Consider the following 18,828-nt stretch of genomic DNA (forward strand, 5'->3'; position numbering starts at 1 on the left):
TGTTGAATCTATACATTAATTGGGGGAGGATTGACATTTTAATGATAATGCATTTTTCCACGCCTGTGAAATTGTTTGTATTTATATAGGTCAAATTAAATTTTCTCAGTAATATTTTATAGTTTTTTAAATACGTGTTTCCTTTTTTTTTTTTTTTTTTTTTTTTTTTTTTTTTTTTTTTTTGAGACAGAGAGTCACTGTTGCCCAGGCTAGAGTGCAGAGGTGCAATCTTGGCTCACTGCAACCTCTGCCTCCTGGTTTCAAATTATTCTCCTGCTTCAGCCTCCTGAGTAGCTGGGAATATAGGCATGAGACACCGTACCCAGCTAACTTTTTTATTTTTAGTAGAGATGGCGTTTCATTATGTTGGCCAGACTGGTCTTGAACTGACCTCAAGTGATCCTCCCAGCTTACCTTCCCAAAGTGCTGGGATTATAGGTGTGAGCCACTACACCCAGGCTTGATCTTTCCATATTTTATCTGATTCATCTGTATCTCATTTTTTTAATGAAGTTATAAATGATATTTTTTAAAATTTCAAGTTGTTTATTGCTAGTATATAGGAATACAGCTGATTTTTGTATGTTGATTTTTGTATCCTCCAGCCTTGCTAAACTTACTTATTATTAGTTCTAGTAGCTTTTTTGGTATATTTGATCAGATTTTATACATACGACGATTATCAAATCTTTTCATTCTCGAACTACTGTTTTACTGAAGACAGGAAATCTTTTAGACTTGTGGCAAAACAGTCTCTGTTGCAGCTAATCAACTCTGCCATTGTAGTATGAGAGCAGCTAGGGAGAATACATATATTAATGAACACAGCTGTGTTCCAATAAAACTTTAGTTACAGAAACAAGAAGCTGACCCACAGGTTGTAGTTTATCTGCCCCTATTATGTGATCATGGGTGTGAATAAAGGTAGTTTTACTTCTTTTTTCCAATCTGGATACCTTTTATTTTTTATTTTTTATTTTTATTTTTTTTTTATGAACAAGTATAACTCTTTATTAAGATAGAATTGTTCTTATTCAAGAAATAGATGAAAATGGTTAAGTACAATTAAATGGCTCCAAAAGTCTTACAATGAAAACAACAGTCCTGCCAGTTGTTCTTTCCAGAGGCAAACAATTTTCATTCTTAATTTTTCCTTCTGTTAGTTACCTTCATGGGTTTTTCCAAATTGTTATCTTTTTAGTTTTTCAAGTGAATGCATATATTAATACATAAAATTTTAAAAAGCTTCTTCAGTTTATAATGCATCCTAACAGTCCCCTGCCCCATCCCTCCTAATTCTCCAGAGCAATGACTTTTAACTCTTCCAGCAATGTCTTCTGTTTTTTCCCTCACATAACTACTTAGTCATTTCTTGATTATTTTGTACATTATATAGTGATTTCTGGATATGACAGGTGAGGATTTAGCTCTTACACCATCGTTATCTTCACTTCCTCCCATATTGTCCCAAAGTGCTTACCATATTTAGGGGTGAAGCAGTCACCACATCATTATGACTGTGTATGTATTGCTTCTTGTTGAGAAAAACAGTGTATTATGCTCTTCCTATCCTGTACTTCTTTCTGCCCTAGAATTAATGATTGCCTAACCAACCCTTCCCCCTTATTTTTTTACTTTTGCTTTATCTTCAATGAACTTCTTTCCAAATGCCCCAAATTTGGCAATAACTTATTTTTAAGAGAAGGGATCTCACTAAGGTAGCCAGGCTTGTCTGGAACTCTTGGGCTCAAGCCATCCTCTTGCTGAGCCTCCTGAGTAGCTGGGACTACAGGCATGGGCCATTCCACCCAGCTAACCTATTAATATTTTTACTGTTTCTTTTTAAGCCAGCTCCATAGCTGGAATATTGTCTGGATCTATGTCATTCTCTGGTTTGTGTACTCCTTCACTTTGCTGGAGTATTTTCTCCAATAGCTTCTCAAAAAAGGGTACATGGAGGTAACCCCTGAGTCTTTGCTTGCCTAAAAATGTATTTTACCTTCACCCTTGCTTATTTGGGTGAATATAGATTTATCAGTTGAAAATAACTTTCTAGAATTCTGAAGGCACGGTTCCATTGTTTTCAGATTCCTTTTCAAGACAAGGTCTCTTCTGTCCCCCAGGCCGGAGTGCAGTGGCACAACTACCGCTCACTGCAGCCTTGGACTCATGGGCTGCATTGATCCTTCCATCTCAGCTCCCTGAGTAGATGGGAATACAGGTGTGCGCCACAATGCCCAGCTAATTTTTGTGTTTTTTGTAGAGATGGGGCTTTGCCATGTTGCCCAAGCCGGTCTCAAGTGATCCACCTGCCTTGGCCTCCCAAAGTGCTAGGATTACAGGTGTGAGCCACTGGGCCCAGCTAGTTTTTCTTTTATTCTCTCTCTACTTCCTTCATTTCTCAAAGGCATCTCAAACTCAGTGGGCCCAAAACCAAAGTCAAACTCCATCAGAATATCCTGCTACTTACAACTTTAAAATATATCTTAAATCACAAGTTCTTACTACATGCAACCCTTTGGTTCAAGCAACCATCATCCCTCACTTGAACTTAGAATTGGTTTTCCTGCTTCTGTATTTTTTTAAATTATAGAATATTTCAAATAAACCATGCGTGGTTTTATTCTTTTTACTACATAAAAAGAATGAAGATGTGCCAGGTGTGGTGGCTCATGCCTGTAATCCTAGCACTTTGGGAAGCTGAGGTGGGCGAATCACTTGAGGTCAGGAGTTTGAGACCAGCCTTACCAACATGGTGAAATCTTGTCTGTACTAAAAATAAAAAATAAAAAATTTATCCAGGCATGGTGGTGTGCACTTAGTCCTAGCTACTTGGGAGCCTGAGGCAGGAGAATTGCTTGAATTTGGGAAGGCGGAGGTTGCAGTGAGCTGAGATTGCACCACTGCACTCCAGCCTGGGCAACAAGAGCTAAACTGTCTTTAAAAAAAAATATATATATATATATATATATACACACACATACACACACACATATATATACACACACACACACACACACATATATATATATATATGAATGAACGCTTACATACTGAAACATGAATTGCTTTAAGTGTTTGGCATTCGCTGTTCCCGTGCATGCCAGCAGCTTCTTACCGCAAACACCTGGGACTTACTATAGAGCAGCTGGAGTACATTCCGCCCACACACAGGACAAAGAGCTGACAACCAAGGAGAGAGGGGAATCAATACTCCAGTTTTCTCCTTTCCATTTCCCTGTATCTCAGCAGTATGGAGCTTGTTACCAGTGAGAACCTGCTCGCTGACTTTAAACTGGTTTTCTTACCTTCTCAGTTCAGTTTTTCCTTACCTCAACTGACGGTTTCTGGTATGACCTAGCAAATAAACTGCTTTCACTGAAATTTCAGTCTTGGAATCTACTTTGGGTTTCCCAATTTAAGACAGAAACATATTCATTTTCCCATCACTGGACTTCCAGGTTGTTTTCAATTTTTCACTGTTACAAACAAGGCTGCAACATTTATCTACAAACCTCTGGATATACACGTAGGAAGCTTTTGGTATTTCCACTAGCGAAACTGCTCAGTTGAAGTGTATGTGGATCTTCACCTTTAATAAATATTGCCAACATTTGAAAAGCCCGACAATGTCAAGGACTGGCAAGAGTGTCACATGTGATGGGTGTGGAAAGGCAGCTCACTGTAGCAGGTGCTGGGGACTCAGTTGGGGTCTTGGAGAAGCACTTATTTATAGCAAGAATGTTTCATAAATGGTATCTGATAGAGTCAAGAGTAGTGGGGAATAAAAACAAGTGGCTTAGAAATAATTATAGATCTAAAGTCAACAAAATACTTTTTTTCTAATGTAAAAATCCATACTTTTTTTAGAGGGAGGGGGAACAACTTAAACCAGAAAACACCTTCATATTAATCATTCTTCTCATATACTTCAAATTTGTACTTAATGCCTTTCTCCTCTTGGACATCAGAGAGAACACCTGGGTATTCTGGTAGAAGTTTATATTTCTCCAAATCAATTTCTGGAAGAAAGGTGTCACTTTCAAAGTCTTGCATGACCCTTGTCACAAATAGTTTAAGATGGCCTGGGTGATTCATGGCTTCCTTATAAACAGAACTGCCACCAACTATCCAAATCATGTCTACTTTATTTGCTAATTCTGGTTGTTCAGTAAGTTTTAAGGCATCATCCAGACTTCTGGCAAGAAAATGAGCTCCTTGTGGAGGTTCCTTGAGTTCTCTGCTGAGAACTAAATTAATTCTACCCTTTAAAGGTCGATTCTTCTCAGGAATGGAGAACCAAGTCTTCTTACCCATAATCACCAGATTCTGTTTACCTTCTACTGAAGAGGTTGTGGTCATTCTCTGGAAATATCTGAATTCATTCCTGAGCGGCGGCCAGGGCAGGTCCCCGTTCTTGCGGATGCCCATGTTCTGGGACACAGCGACGATGCAGTTTAGCGAACGAACCATGACAGCAGCTCTATTTTTTTTTTCTTGTCTGACAAAGCATTCAGTGTGTCATTGTGATACACATTAGCTGTAGGTTTATCATAGATGCTTTGTGTCATGCTGACGAAGTTCATTTGTGTTCTTTGGTTGCTGAGAGGGTTTTTTTTTTTTTTTTATAAAAATCAAGAATGAAGTTGAATTTTATCAAATGCCTTTATCTACTGAGATAATCATAAGGTTCTTCTGTTTTAGCTTTTTAATGAGTTGAATAACTAATATTTTAATGTTAAACCAACCTTGCATTTTAGAATAAACCCCATTTGCTTAGGATGTAGGCTTTTTAAAAATAATAAATCACTGGCACCAGACACGGTGGCTCATGCCTGTAGTTTCAGCACTTTGGGAGGTCAGAGCAGGAGGATTGCTTGAGGCTAGAGTTCGAGACCAACCTGGGCAACAAAGTGAGACCCTATATTTATTTGTATTCAGTTTGCCAAAATTTTGTTTAGAAATTTTTAAAATACTATTTTAATGTAGTTTTAGGTTCACAGCAACATTGAGAGGTACAGAGATTGTCTGTGTACTTCCTGTCCCCAGACATGCATAGCTTTTCCCATTATCAGTATTCTTCACTAGAGTGGTACAGTTGATATGATTGATGAACCAAAATGGCACGTCATAATCATCCAAAGTTCATAGTTTATATTAGTGTGCACTCTTGGTGTTGTACAATATGTGGGTTTGGAAAGGGCATATATTCATCATTATAGTATTGTACACATTATTTTTACTGCTTTAAAATTCCTTTGTGTTTCACCTATCTGCCCTTTCCTGCCCTCCTCAAACCCAGGCAACCACTGATCTTTTTACTGTATCCATAGTTTTGCCTTCTCTAGAATGTCATATGGTTGAAATCATACAGTGCATACCCTTTGGACTGGCGTCTTTCACTTAGTAATATGCATTTATGTTTCTACCATGTCTTTTTATGACCTGATAGCTTATTTTTGTTTAGCATTGAATAATAGTTCGTTGTATGACTGTACTAGAGGTTGTTCACTCACCTATTGGAGTATATCTTGATTGCTTCAGAAATTTGTTAAATTTTTTGTGAACGTTCATGAGGGAGTTTTCTTTTTTGTAATATCACTATTTGGTTCAGGGTAATGCTAGCACTATAGAATGAGTTGTGTTGTATTTTTCCTCTTTATTTTTGGGGGGAGAGGTTGTGTAAAATTATATTATGTCTTCCTAAAATGTTTGATAGAATTCACCAGCATAGCTGTCTGGGCTTGGAGTTTTCTCAACTTTATTTTCTTTTTTAGATATAGGGTGATTTGAGTTATCTATTTCTTCTTGATTGAGCTTTGGTAATTTTTATTTTTCAAGGAATGTGTCCATTTAATCTAAGTTGTCATGGTTAGTTACATAAAGCTCACATTATTATCTTGCCATTCTTTTAATATCTCTAGAATGTATAAAAATGTCACATTGGGCCAGGCACAGTGGCTCATGTCTGTAATTCCAGTACTTTGGGAGGCCGAGGGGGGTGTATCATCTGAGGTCAGGAGTTCAAAACCAGCCTGGCCAATATGGTGAGACCCCCTCATCTCTACTAAAAATGCAAACGTTAACTGGGCTTGGTGGTAGGCACCTGTGATCCCAGCTACACAGGAGGCTGAGGCAGGATAATCTCTTGAACCTGGGGGGTGGAGTTGCAGTGAGCTGAGATTGTGCCACTGCACTCTAGCCTGGGCAACAGAACGAGACTGTATCTCCAAAAAAAAAAAAAAAAAAAAAAAAAAAAAAGTCACTTTACTTATTTCTGAAATTAGTAATTTGTTCCTTTTTTATTATCAGCCTGGCTAGATCGAGGTTTATCACTTTCATTGACCTCCTCAAAGTGTTTGGTTTTATTGATTTTCCCTATTCTGTTTTATTGGTTTTATCTTCGATGTCATCGTCTGTTTGGCCTGCTATCACCCATAGACTGGATAGCTTATAAACAACAGAAACTGATATCTTATATTCCTGGAGGATGTAAAGTCCAAGATCAAGGTGCCAGAAAATTGAATGTCTGGTGAAGGATTAATTCCTGGTTCCTAGGTTCCCGTTTTTCCCCTGTGTGCTTCATATGACAGAAGGGGTCAGTGGGCTCTCTATGGTCTCAGATAAGGGCACTAATCCCATTCATGAGGGCTTGTAATCCATGAGCTAATTGCCTCCACAAAGCTGCAGTTCCTAATAACATCACTTCTGTGATTAAGTTTCAGCATATGAGTTTTGGGAGGACACAAATGTTCAGACCATCGCAGATGTTTATTATATTATTTCCTCTGCTTCTTTTGGGTTTAATTTGCTCTCTCTCTCTTTTTTTTTTTTTTTTTGTAGTTTGTTCTGTTTTACTTTCTTAAGATAGAAGTCAAGGCCATTGATTTGAGAGTCTTTCCAGTATGGACATTCAGCGCCAACTTTTTAAGTACATTGTAGCTATAGTCCACAAATTCTGATATGTACTATTTTCATTTTTATTCACTTCAAAATATTTTCTAGTTTCTCTTTGCATTATGTCTTTGACCTAGGGTTATTTAGATGTATGTTACTTTGTTTCTAAATTTTTGAGTATTTTGATGAGATATTTTGTTAGTGATTTTAATTTGATTCCTTTATGGTCAGGGATCATACTTTCTATGACTTAAATCCTTTGACTTAATTCTTTTATGAAGATTTATTGTATAGCCTAGAATATGGTCTGTTTTACTAAGTGTTCCAAGGGTAGTTGAGAAGCATTGTGTTCTTCAAGTCTACTCTCATCTTGCTGATTTTCTGCCTCCTTGTTCTATCACATATTGAGTAAGCGATATTGAAATCTCAGACTATTCCTGTGAATTTGTCAATTTGTTCTACCAGTTTTTTCCTCATGTATTTCAAAGCTGTTATGTTACTAGGTACATAAACATTTAGGGTTATATGTTCTTGATTAATTGAACATTTATCATGAAATGATGTTGTTTATAGCTAGTAATATTTTTTTGCTGTGAAACCTACTTTGGAATTAATGTAATCATTCCTGCTTAGCTTTCTTTTGTCAACTGTGTGGTCTATATTTTTCATCCTTTTAATTTGCATCTTTACAGTTAAAGTGTGTTTCTTATAGGTAGCATGGAGTAGGATCTTGCTTTTTATACAATTTGACAATCTGTCTTTTAGGTTTTTAGGCCAGTTTTATTTATAATGTGATTATTGATATATTAATAGTTAAGTTTATCTGTCATGCTGTTTGATTTTCATTAGTTCCAGCTGTTTTTTGTTCCCTTCTTTTCCTGCTTTCTTTTCAATTAGTTATGTAATTTTTATGATATAGTTTTATCTCTCTTTTTGGCTCATTGGCCATAACTCTTCTTTTGCTGTGGTAGTGGTTGCATTACAATTTGTACTGTATGATTTTAACTTATCACAGTTCACCTTCAGGCAGTATTATTTAATATCATATATGGCATAAGAAAATTAGAGTAGTATACTTTCATTTTCTCTCTCCCAGCCAGATTCTTCCTGGATTTGTGGGATTATAGTTTTTATTAAGTTTAGAAAGTTTCTGGCCACTTTATGTTTTTGTTTTTCTCTCTTCCTCCCTCTTTGGGGACTTATATATTATTGCTTAAAATTTTCTCATGGTTCTCTGATGTCTCAAATTTATGAATCTTCTTTTTTGTGATATCTAGTCTGTATTTACTTCCACCCAGTGTTGTTTTCAGTCCTAACTTTTTTTTTTTTTTTTTTTTTTGAGACCAAGTCTTGCTGTGTCACCCACGCTGGAAGTGCAGTGGCTTGATCACCACTCATGACAACCTTCACCTCCCGGGTTCAAGCCATTCTCTTGCCTCAGCCTCCTGAGTAGCTGGGATTATAGGTGCCTGTTACGATGCCCGCCTAATTTCTTTGCATTTTTCGTAGAGATGGGGTTTCACCATGTTGGCCAGGCTGGTCTCGAACTCCTGATCTTAAATGATCTGCCTGCCTCGGCCTCCCAAAGTGCTGGGATTACAGGCATGAGTCACTGTACCTGGCCCAGTCCTAACATTTTAATTTTAATTTCAACTAGTACAATTTGCTTTCAAAAAATACCTTCCATACCTCTACTTGAGATTTATTTGAGGACACAGTTGACTTACTTATAAACAACTTGATCTTTCTGGTCTTGCTTTATGATTTTTTCTAACTTTCCACTCTTGAGGCAAGGTGTTTTTGGTAACTCTATTCTTTGCCCTGTGAAGTTTTTCCAGTGTCAGTCATAGGAATGAACACTCTTCCTGGTATATTATGTGAGCAACAGGCACTGTTTCTTTTAATTTTTTAAGGATTTTTTTCTCTCTGGTCTCGAGTAGTTTCCTAGCACACATGTACTGTTCATTACTCTGTTAAATAAATACCCTAGAGGATATTTTTGCAGATCTTCTTTGTTCTTCTCCTGTACTGCTCTCTTCTTTCCCGTGTTTTGTTTTGTGATTTCTGTCTGCCTTGGTGTTTTTTTGAGACTCTCGGCTTCATTGTTCCAACTCAGGGAATCTGGTGGACTCTACCTCAGTTTAATTTTCTCCTGTTGTCATGGCCTGGAAACTGTCAAGTCAGTTTGCTGGGGTGTTTGTAAATCTTACTTCATTTGTTTCCTGTCTTCCAGGGATCATCATCTTCATTACCTGCAGTCCATGTTATTGAAAATCATTGTATTATGTATTTGGTCTTTTTTGTTTTTGTTTTAGGCAAGAAGGTAAATCAGTATCTGCCACTCCATCGTGGCCAGAAGCAGACTGCAGCAGAGCTTCAGCACATGCCATAGACTAGCGAGAATGCTTTTCTACTCCCTTTACTTAACTGCTTCCTTCTCACCCTTCATTACTCAGTGTAGCCATCTCTTCCCCAGGGAAATCTTCCTCAGCCCAGTATAGATCAAATTCTATGTTATCATAGAACTGTTTTCTTGTAGCATCTATCTGAATTTGCAATTTCACTTTTATAGTATTTGTTCTTCACTACACCTAAAGCTAAACAAGAACTGTTTGTTTTATCTGCAGAGCTCAGTAGAATGTCTTCCACATGGTGTGAACTCAGTGCATGTTTGTTTGGTGTATGGATGGGTGAATGTTAAAATGCACAGGACTTTATATCCAAAAAGTACTCGTATATTTTACTTCCACCTTGTTTCCCCCGATGCAGGTTCTACTAGCCTATCAAAAATCCAGGATGCAGTTCTTTCAGATGAACATTTATTAGAACTTAAAAATAATCAACATGAACAACTTACAGTAGAAATTGAAAAAATGGAAAATATGATTCATGTACTACAAAAGAAGCTGTCTGAAACAAAAGAAACACAATTACAGTTAGAGCATGAAAAAGATGAATGGGAGCAAGAACTCTCCGCTTTGAGGTATGACATTCTAGTTTTAAAGAATATTTTAACTATTTAAGCTAAAGATGCATGTGAGAATTATTGTGATTGCTGACTTTCTGGGCTTTAATGGGAGAAAACGTCTTGGTCTTGTGGAGTATGAAAATCTTAGAAATAATATAACAAATTCTTAACTGTGATTCTTATAATTAATTGCGTATTCTTTTAAATCGTCATTTCAATGGCTATATAGAAGTCTGCCATATAGAAATCTCTTCATTGAACAAATTGAATTTGGGGTTTTAAATTCTTTTGTATTAGAATTAATGCTGCAAGGAACATCTTTCAGTATTACTATTATTGTTATCATTAGACACTTATTAGACACTATTATTAGACATTATTACTAGACAGGGTTTTGCTCCATCACTGAGGCTAGAGTGCAGTAGTGCAATCATAGCTCATTGCAGCTTTGAACTTTTGAGCTCAACAGATCCTCTCGCCTCAATTTCCTAAGTAGCTAGGACTATAGGCACATACCCCCCATGCCTGGCTAACTTTTTAAATTTTTCATTGAGACAAGGTCTCACTATTTTCCCAGAATGACCTCCAACTACTGACCTCCAACAATCCTTCTGCCTGAGCCTCCCAAAGCATTGGAATTACAGGTGTGAGCCATCACACACAGCCCAGAACATCTTTTATATAAATAATTTTCTACATTTCTAATTATTTACTTTGAATAAATCTTTAATATAATATAGAATATTTTGGTTAAAATACAGAAAGTTTAAAAAAAGGCCTTGGATCAATATTTCTAAATTGTCCTCAAGAATATTTGTATTTAAGGCATGCTGGGCTTAATACCTAGGTGATGGGTTGGTAGGTGCAGCAAACTACCATGGCACATGTTTACCTATGAAACAAATCTGCATATTCTGCACATGTACTCTGGAAATTAAAATTTAAAAAAGAATATTTGTATTAATTTACAGTTCAACTAACAGAGCATGAAGTGGCCATTTGTCTCAACCAGAATACTTCTTTAAAACTTTATACAGTTTTATTCTTTTTTTCTCCCGGTTTAAATTTATTTATTTATATTTCAGTAGCTGTAGGGGTACAAGTGGTATTTGGTTACATGGATGAGTTGTATAGTGGTGAAGTCTGGATTTTAGTGTACCCATCACCAATAGGTAGTTTTTATTGCTCATCTTTCTTCTACCGTTTCTTCTTCTGAGTCTCCAATGTCATTATATCACTCTGTCTACCTTTACATACCCATAGCACAGCTCCCACTTATAAATGAGAAAGAACGTGTGGTATTTGTTGTTCTATTCCTGAGTTACTTCACTGAGAATAATGGCCTCTAGCTCCATCCAGTTTGCTGCAAAAAACATTATTTCATTCTTCTTTATGGCTGAGTAGTATTGTAGTATTCTGTGGTATGTTTGTGTATATGTGTGTATACACACACACACACACACACACACATACACATGACATTTTCTTTATTCCACTCACCAGTTAATGGACACTGGTTGATTACATATCTTTGCATATTGTGAATTGTGCTGCAGTAAACATATGTATGCAGGTGTCTTTTTGATTTAATGATCTCTTTTGGGATACCCAGAAATGAGAATGCTGGATAGAATGGTAGAATCTACTTTTAGTTCTTTGAGAAATCGCCATAGTGTTTTCCATATATTTTGTACTAATTTGCATTCCTACCAGCAGTGTATAACTCTTCTCTTTTTGCCACATCCACACCACTATCTATTGTTTTTTGATTTTTAATAATGGCCATTCTGGCTATAGTGAGATGATATCTTATTATTGTTTTATTTTACATTTCCCTGATAAGTGATATTTAGCATCTTTTTATATGCTTGTTCACTATTCGTACATCTTTTTTTTTTATTATTATTATACTTTAAGTTCTAGGGTACATGTGCATAACGTGCAGGTTTGTTACATATGTATACTTGTGCCATGTTGGTGTGCTGCACCCATCAACTCGTCAGCACCCAACAACTCGTCATTTACATCAGGTATAACTCCCAATGCAATCCCTCCCCCCTCACCCTCCCCATGATAGGCCCCGGTGTGTGATGTCTCCCTTCCCGAGTCCAAGTGATCTCATTGTTCAGTTCCCACCTATGAGTGAGAACATGCGGTGTTTGGTTTTCTGTTCTTGTGATAGTTTGCTGAGAATGATGGTTTCCAGCTGCATCCATGTCCCTACAAAGGACACAAACTCATCCTGTTTTATGGCTGCATAGTATTCCATGGTGTATATGTGCCACATTTTCTTAATCCAGTCTGTCACTGATGGACATTTGGGTTGATTCCAAGTCTTTGCTATTGTGAATAGTGCCGCAATGAACATGTGTGTGCATGTGTCTTTATAGCAGCATGATTTATAGTCCTTTGGGTATATACCCAGTAATAGGATGGCTGGGTCATATGGTACATCTAGTTCTAGATCCTTGAGGAATCACCATACTGTTTTCCATAATGGTTGAACTAGTTTACAATCCCACCAACAGTGTAAAAGTGTTCCTATTTCTCCACATCCTCTCCAGCACCTGTTGTTTCCTGACTTTTTAATGATTGCCATTGTAACTGGTGTGAGACAGTATCTCATTGTGGTTTTGATTTGCATTTCTCTGATGGCCAGTGATGATGAGCATTTTTTCATGTGTCTGTTGGCTGTATGAATGTCTTCTTTTGAGAAATGTCTGTTCATATCCTTTGCCCACTTTTTGATGGGGTTGTTTGTTTTTTTCTTGTAAATTTGTTTGAGTTCTTTGTAGGTTCTGGATATTAGCCCTTTGTCAGATGAGTAGATTGCAAACATTTTCTCCCATTCTGTAGGTTGCCTGTTCACTCTGATGGTAGTTTCTTTTGCTGTGCAGAAGCTTTTTAGTTTAATGAGATCCCATTTGTCAATTTTGGCTTTTGCTGCTGTTGCTTTTGGTGTTTTAGACATGAAGTCTTTGCCCATGCCTATGTCCTGAATGGTACTACCTAGGTTTTCCTCTAGGGTTTTTTATGGTATTAGGTCTAACATTTAAGTCTCTAATCCATCTTGAATTAATTTTCATATAAGGAGTAAGGAAAGGATCCAGTTTCAGCTTTCTACTTATGGCTAGCCAATTTTCCCAGCACCATTTATTAAATAGGGAATCCTTTCCCCATTTCTTGTTTCTCTCAGGTTTGTCAAAGATCAGATGGCTGTAGATGTGTGGTATTATTTCTGAGGACTCTGTTCTGTTCCATTGGTCTATATCTCTGTTTTGGTACCAGTACCATGCTGTTTTGGTTACTGTAGCCTTGTAGTATAGTTTGAAGTCAGGTAGCGTGATGCCTCCAGCTTTGTTCTTTTGACTTAGGATTGTCTTGGAGATGCGGGCTCTTTTTTGGTTCCATATGAACTTTAAAGCAGTTTTTTCCAATTCTGTGAAGAAACTCGTTGGTAGCTTGATGGGGATGGCATTGAATCTATAAATAACCTTGGGCAGTATGGCCATTTTCACGATATTGATTCTTCCTATCCATGAGCATGGTATGTTCTTCCATTTGTTTGTGTCCTCTTTTATTTCACTGAGCAGTGGTTTGTAGTTCTCCTTGAAGAGGTCCTTTACATCCCTTGTAAGTTGGATTCCTAGGTATTTGATTCTCTTTGAAGCAACTGTGAATGGAAGTTCATTCCTGATTTGGCTCTCTGTTTGTCTGTTACTGGTGTATAAGAATGCTTGTGATTTTTGCACATTAATTTTGTATCCTGAGACTTTGCTGAAGTTGCTTATCAGCTTAAGGAGATTTTGGACTTAGACAATGGGGTTTTCTTTTTTTTTCTTTTTTTTTTTTTTTTTTTTGAGACGGAGTCTCGCTCTGCCGCCCAGGCTGGAGTGCAGTGGCCGGATCTCAGCTCACTGCAAGCTCCGCCTCCCGGGTTCACGCCATTCTCCTGCCTCAGCCTCCCAAGTAGCTGGGACTACAGGCGCCCGCCACCGCGCCTGGCTAGTTTTTTGTATTTTTTAGTAGAGACGGGGTTTCACCGTGTTAGCCAGGATGGTCTCGATCTCCTGACCTCGTGATCCGCCCGTCTCGGCCTCCCAAAGTGCTGGGATTACAGGAGGGAGCCACCGCGCCCGGCCCGACAATGGGGTTTTCTAAATATACAATCATGTCATCTGCAAACAGGGACCATTTGACTTCTTCTTTTCCTAACTGAATACCCTTGATTTCTTTCTCTTGCCTGATTGCCCTAGCCAGAACTTCCAACACTATGTTGAATAGGAGTGGTGAGAGAGGGCATCCCTGTCTTGTGCCAGTTTTCAAAGGGAATTTTTCCAGTTTTTGCCCATTCAGTATGATATTGGCTGTGGGTTTTTTCATAAATAGCTCGTATTATTTTGAGATACGTTCCATCAATACCAAATTTATTGAGCGTTTTTAGCATGAAGGGCTGTTGAATTTTGTCAAAAGCCTTTTCTGCATCTATTGAGATAATCATGTGGTTCTTGTCTTTGGTTCTGTTTATATGCTGGATTATGTTTATTGATTTGCGAATGTTGAACCAGCCTTGCATCCCAGGGATGAAGCCCACTTGATCATGGTGGATAAGCTTTTTGATGTGTTGCTGAATCCGGTTTGCCAGTATTTTATTGAGGATTTTTGCATCGATGTTCATCAGGGATATTGGTCTAAAATTCTCTTTTTTTGTTGTGTCTCTGCCGGGCTTTGGTATCAGGATGATGTTGGCCTCATAAAATGAGTTAGGGACGATTCGCTCTTTTTCTATTGATTGGAATAGTTTCAGAAGGAATGGTACCAGCTCCTCCTTGTAGCTCTGGTAGAATTCAGCTGTGAATCCATCTGGCCCTGGACTTTTTTTGGTTGGTAGGCTATTAATTATTGCCTCAATTTCAGAGCCTGCTATTGGTCTATTCAGGGATTCAACTTCTTCCTAGTTTAGTCTTGGGAGAGTGTAAGTGTCCAGGAACTTATCCATTTCTTCTAGATTTTCTAGTTTATTTGCGTAGAGGTGTTTATAGTATTCTCTGATGGTAGTTTGTATTTCTGTGGGGTCGGTGGTGATATCTCTTTTATCATTTTTTATTGCGTCTATTTGATTCTTCTCTCTTTTCTTCTTTATTAGTCTTGCTAGCAGTCTGTCAATTTTGTTGATCTTTTCAAAAAACCAACTCCTGGATTCATTTATTTTTTGGAGGGTTTTTTGTATCTCTATCTCCTTCAGTTCTGCTCTGATCTTAGTTATTTCTTGCCTTCTGCTAGCTTTTGAATGTGTTTGCTCTTGCTTCTCTAGTTCTTTTAATTGTGATGTTAGAGTGTCAATTTTAGATCTTTCCTGCTTTCTCTTGTGGCCATTTAGTGCTATAAATTTCCCTCTACACACTGCTTTAAATGTGTCCCAGAGATTCTGGTATGTTGTATCTTTGTACTCATTGGTTTCAAAGAACATCTTTATTTCTGCCTTCATTTCGTTATGTACCCAGTAGTCATTCAGGAGCAGGTTGTTCAGTTTCCATGTAGTTGAGCGGTTTTGATTGAGTTTCTTAGTCCTGAGTTCTAGTTTGATTGCACTGTGGTCTGGAGACACAGTTTGTTATAATTTCTGTTCTTGTACATTTGCTGAGGAGTGCTTTACTTCCAATTACGTGGTCAATTTTGGAATAAGTGCGATGTGGTGCTGAGAAGAATGTATATTCTGTTGATTTGGGGTGGAGAGTTCTATAGATGTCTATTAGGTCTGCTTGCTGCAGAGATGAGTTCAATTCCTGGATATCCTTGTTAACTTTCTGTCTCGTTGATCTGTCTAATGTTGACAGTGGAGTGTTGAAGTCTCCCATTATTATTGTATGGGAGTCTAAGTCTCTTTGTAAGTCTCTAAGGACTTGCTTTATGAATCTGGGTGCTCCTGTATTGGGTGCATATATATTTATGATCGTTAGCTCTTCCTGTTGAATTGATCCCTTTACCATTATGTAATGGCCTTCTTTGTCTCTTTTGATCTTTGATGGTTTAAAGTCTGTTTTATCAGAGACTAGTATTGCAACCCCTGCTTTCTTTTGTTCTCCATTTGCTTGGTAAATCTTCCTCCATCCCTTTATTTTGAGCGTATGTATGTCTCTGCATGTGAGATGGGTCTCCTGAATACAGCAGACTGATGGGTCTTGACTCTTTATCCAGTTTGCCAGTCTATGTCTTTTAATTGGAGCATTTAGTCCATTTACATTGAAGGTTAATATTGTTATGTGTGAACTTGATCCTGCCATTATGATATTAACTGGTTATTTTGCTCGTTAGTTGATGCAGTTTCTTCATAGCCTCGATGGTCTTTACATTTTGGCATGTTTTTGCAATGGCTGGTACCGGTTGTTCCTTTCCATGTTGAGTGCTTCCTTCAGGGTCTCTTGTAAGGCAGGCCTGGTGGTGACAAAATCTGTAAGCATTTGCTTATCTGTAAAGGATTTTATTTCTCCTTCACTTATGAAACTTAGTTTGGCTGGATATGAAATTCTGGGTTTAAAATTCTTTTCTTTAAGAATGTTGAATATTGGCCCCCACTCTCTTCTGGCTTGGAGAGTTTCTGCTGAGAGATCTGCTGTTAGTCTGATGGGCTTCCCTTTGTGGGTAACCCGACCTTTCTCTCTGGCTGCCCTTAAGATTTTTTCCTTCATTTCAACTTTGGTGAATCTGGCAATTATATGTCTTGGAGTTGCTCTTCTCGAGGAGTATCTTTGTGGCGTTCTCTGTATTTCCTGGATTTGAATGTTGGCCTGCCCTACTAGGTTGGGGAAGTTCTCCTGGATGATATCCTGAAGAGTGTTTTTCAACTTGGTTCCATTTTCCTCCTCACTTTCAGGCACCCCAATCAGACGTAGATTTGGTCTTTTTACATAATCCCATACTTCTTGAAGGCTTTGTTCATTTCTTTTTCTTCTTTTCTCTTTAGATTTCTCTTCTCGCTTCATTTCATTCATTTGATCCTCAATCGCTGATACTCTTTCTTCCAGTTGATCGAGTCGGTTACTGAAGCTTGTGCATTTGTCACGTATTTCTCGTGTCATGGTTTTCATCTCTGTCAGTTCGTTTAGGGCCTTCTCTGCATTAATTACTCTAGCCATCAGTTCTTCCACTTTTTTTTTCAAGATTTTTAGTTTCTTTGCGCTGGGTACGTAATTCCTCCTTTAGCTCTCAGAAGTTTGTTGGACTGAAGCCTTCTTCTCTCATCTCTTCAAAGTCATTCTCCGTCAAGCTTTGATCCGTTGCTGGCGATGAGCTGCACTCCTTTGCCGGGGGAGATGTGCTCTTATTTTTTGAATTTCCAGCTTTTCTGCACTGCTTTTTCCCCATCTTTGTGGTTTTATCTGCCTCTGGTCTTTGATGATGGTGACGTACTGATGGGGTTTTGGTGTAGGTGTCCTTCCTGTTTGATAGTTTTCCTTCTAACAGTCAGGACCCTCAGCTGTAGGTCTGTTGGAGATTGCTTGAGGTCCACTCCAGACCCTGTTTGCCTGGGTGTCAGCAGCAGAGGCTCAGTTGAAAATGCAGAAATCACCGGTCTTCTGTGTCGCTCGCGCTGGGAGTTGGAGACTGGAGCTGTTCCTATTCGGTCATCTTGCTCCGCCCCCTCGTACATCTTTTGAGAAATGTCTATTCATGTCATGTGCGCACTTTTTAATGGAATTATTTGTATTTTTCCTGTTGATTTGTTCGAATTTCTTGTAGATTATGGATATTTGTCCTTTGTTAGATTCATAATTTGCAAATATTTTTCCTGTTCTGTAGGTTGTTGGTTTACTCTGATGGATTATTTCTTTTGCTGTGCTGAAGCTTTTTTGTTTAATTAGGCCGTATTTATTTATTTATTTATTTTAATTTTTGTTGCATTTGCTTTTAGGTTCTTCATCATAAATTCTTTGCCTAGGCCAGTGTTTTCAGGTCTTAAGTTTAGGCCTTTAATCCATCTTGAATTAATTTTTGTATATGGTTAGAGATAGAGATCTAGTTTCATTCTTCTACATGTGGCTATCTTTTTCTCCCAGCACCATTTATTAAATAATGTGTACTTTCTCCAGTGTATGTTGTTGTATCCTGTCTCAAAGATCATTTGTTTGTAAGTGGCTTTATTTCTGGCTTGTCTATTCTGTTCCATTGATCTATGTATCTACTTTTATACTAGTACTATGCTGTTTTTGTTACTGCAGCCTTAGAGTATAATTTGAAGTAAGGTAATGTGATGCCAACATATTTGTTCCTTTTGCTTGATATGTCTATTGCTATTCAGGCTCTTTTGTGGTTCTACATAAATGTCAGCATTTTTTAATAATTCTATGAAGAATGACATTGGTATTTTCATAGGAATTGTATCAAACCTGTAGACTGTTTTGGGCACTATGGTCACTTTCACAATATCAATTCTTTCAATCCATGAGCATAGGATGTATTTTCATTTGTGTCATCTATTATTTTCTTCAGTGGTGTTTTCCAGTTATCTTTATATAGATCACTCACCTCCTTCATTAAGTATATTCCTAGGTATTTTACAGTTTTGCAGCCATTGTAAAAGGGTTTGGGTTATTCATATGACTCTCAGCTTTGTTGTAGTTGGTGTATAGTGGTGATACTGATTGGTATTCATTTATTTTGTAGCCTCTGAGACTTTACTGAATTCATTTATCAAATCTAGGAGTGTTTTGTAGGAGTCTTTAGAGTTTCCTAGGTATAAGAGCATCATTGGCGAAGAGATAGTTTGACTTTCTCTTTTCCAGTTTGGATGCCCTTTATTTCTCTTGCCCAGTTTCTCTGCCTAAGACTTCTCAGTTTTGTTCTTATTATTCATGAAATGAAAAGTAAAATGGAAAGTGATTAGTTTGTTTCACATCTATCATACACAGATAAAATTAATTAAAAGTTCTATGTTAAAAACACATGTTTAAATACTAGTATTA

The 18,828-nt window shown here is 37.6% G+C and overlaps 1 protein-coding gene across 1 annotated transcript; it reads right to left on the reverse strand.

The window, feature by feature from the left end:
- Nucleotides 1–1,368: 1,368 nt before the first annotated feature.
- On the reverse strand, nucleotides 1,369–4,477 carry LOC126960779 (dihydrofolate reductase-like). The gene has a single exon (XM_050800453.1). It carries the CDS (start codon nucleotides 4,471–4,473, stop codon nucleotides 3,910–3,912), a length of 564 nt encoding a protein of 187 aa, XP_050656410.1. The 5' UTR covers nucleotides 4,474–4,477; the 3' UTR covers nucleotides 1,369–3,909.
- Between the last annotated feature and the right edge of the window lie 14,351 nt (nucleotides 4,478–18,828).

The sequence above is a fragment of the Macaca thibetana genome, chromosome 8 (assembly GCF_024542745.1).
Source record: "Macaca thibetana thibetana isolate TM-01 chromosome 8, ASM2454274v1, whole genome shotgun sequence".
In the NCBI taxonomy this organism is placed as follows: domain Eukaryota; kingdom Metazoa; phylum Chordata; class Mammalia; order Primates; family Cercopithecidae; genus Macaca; species Macaca thibetana.

Bases quoted from the DNA above. Each gene is read 5' to 3' on its own strand.
- LOC126960779 (XM_050800453.1), bottom strand. From the start codon at position 4,473: ATGGTTCGTTCGCTAAACTGCATCGTCGCTGTGTCCCAGAACATGGGC.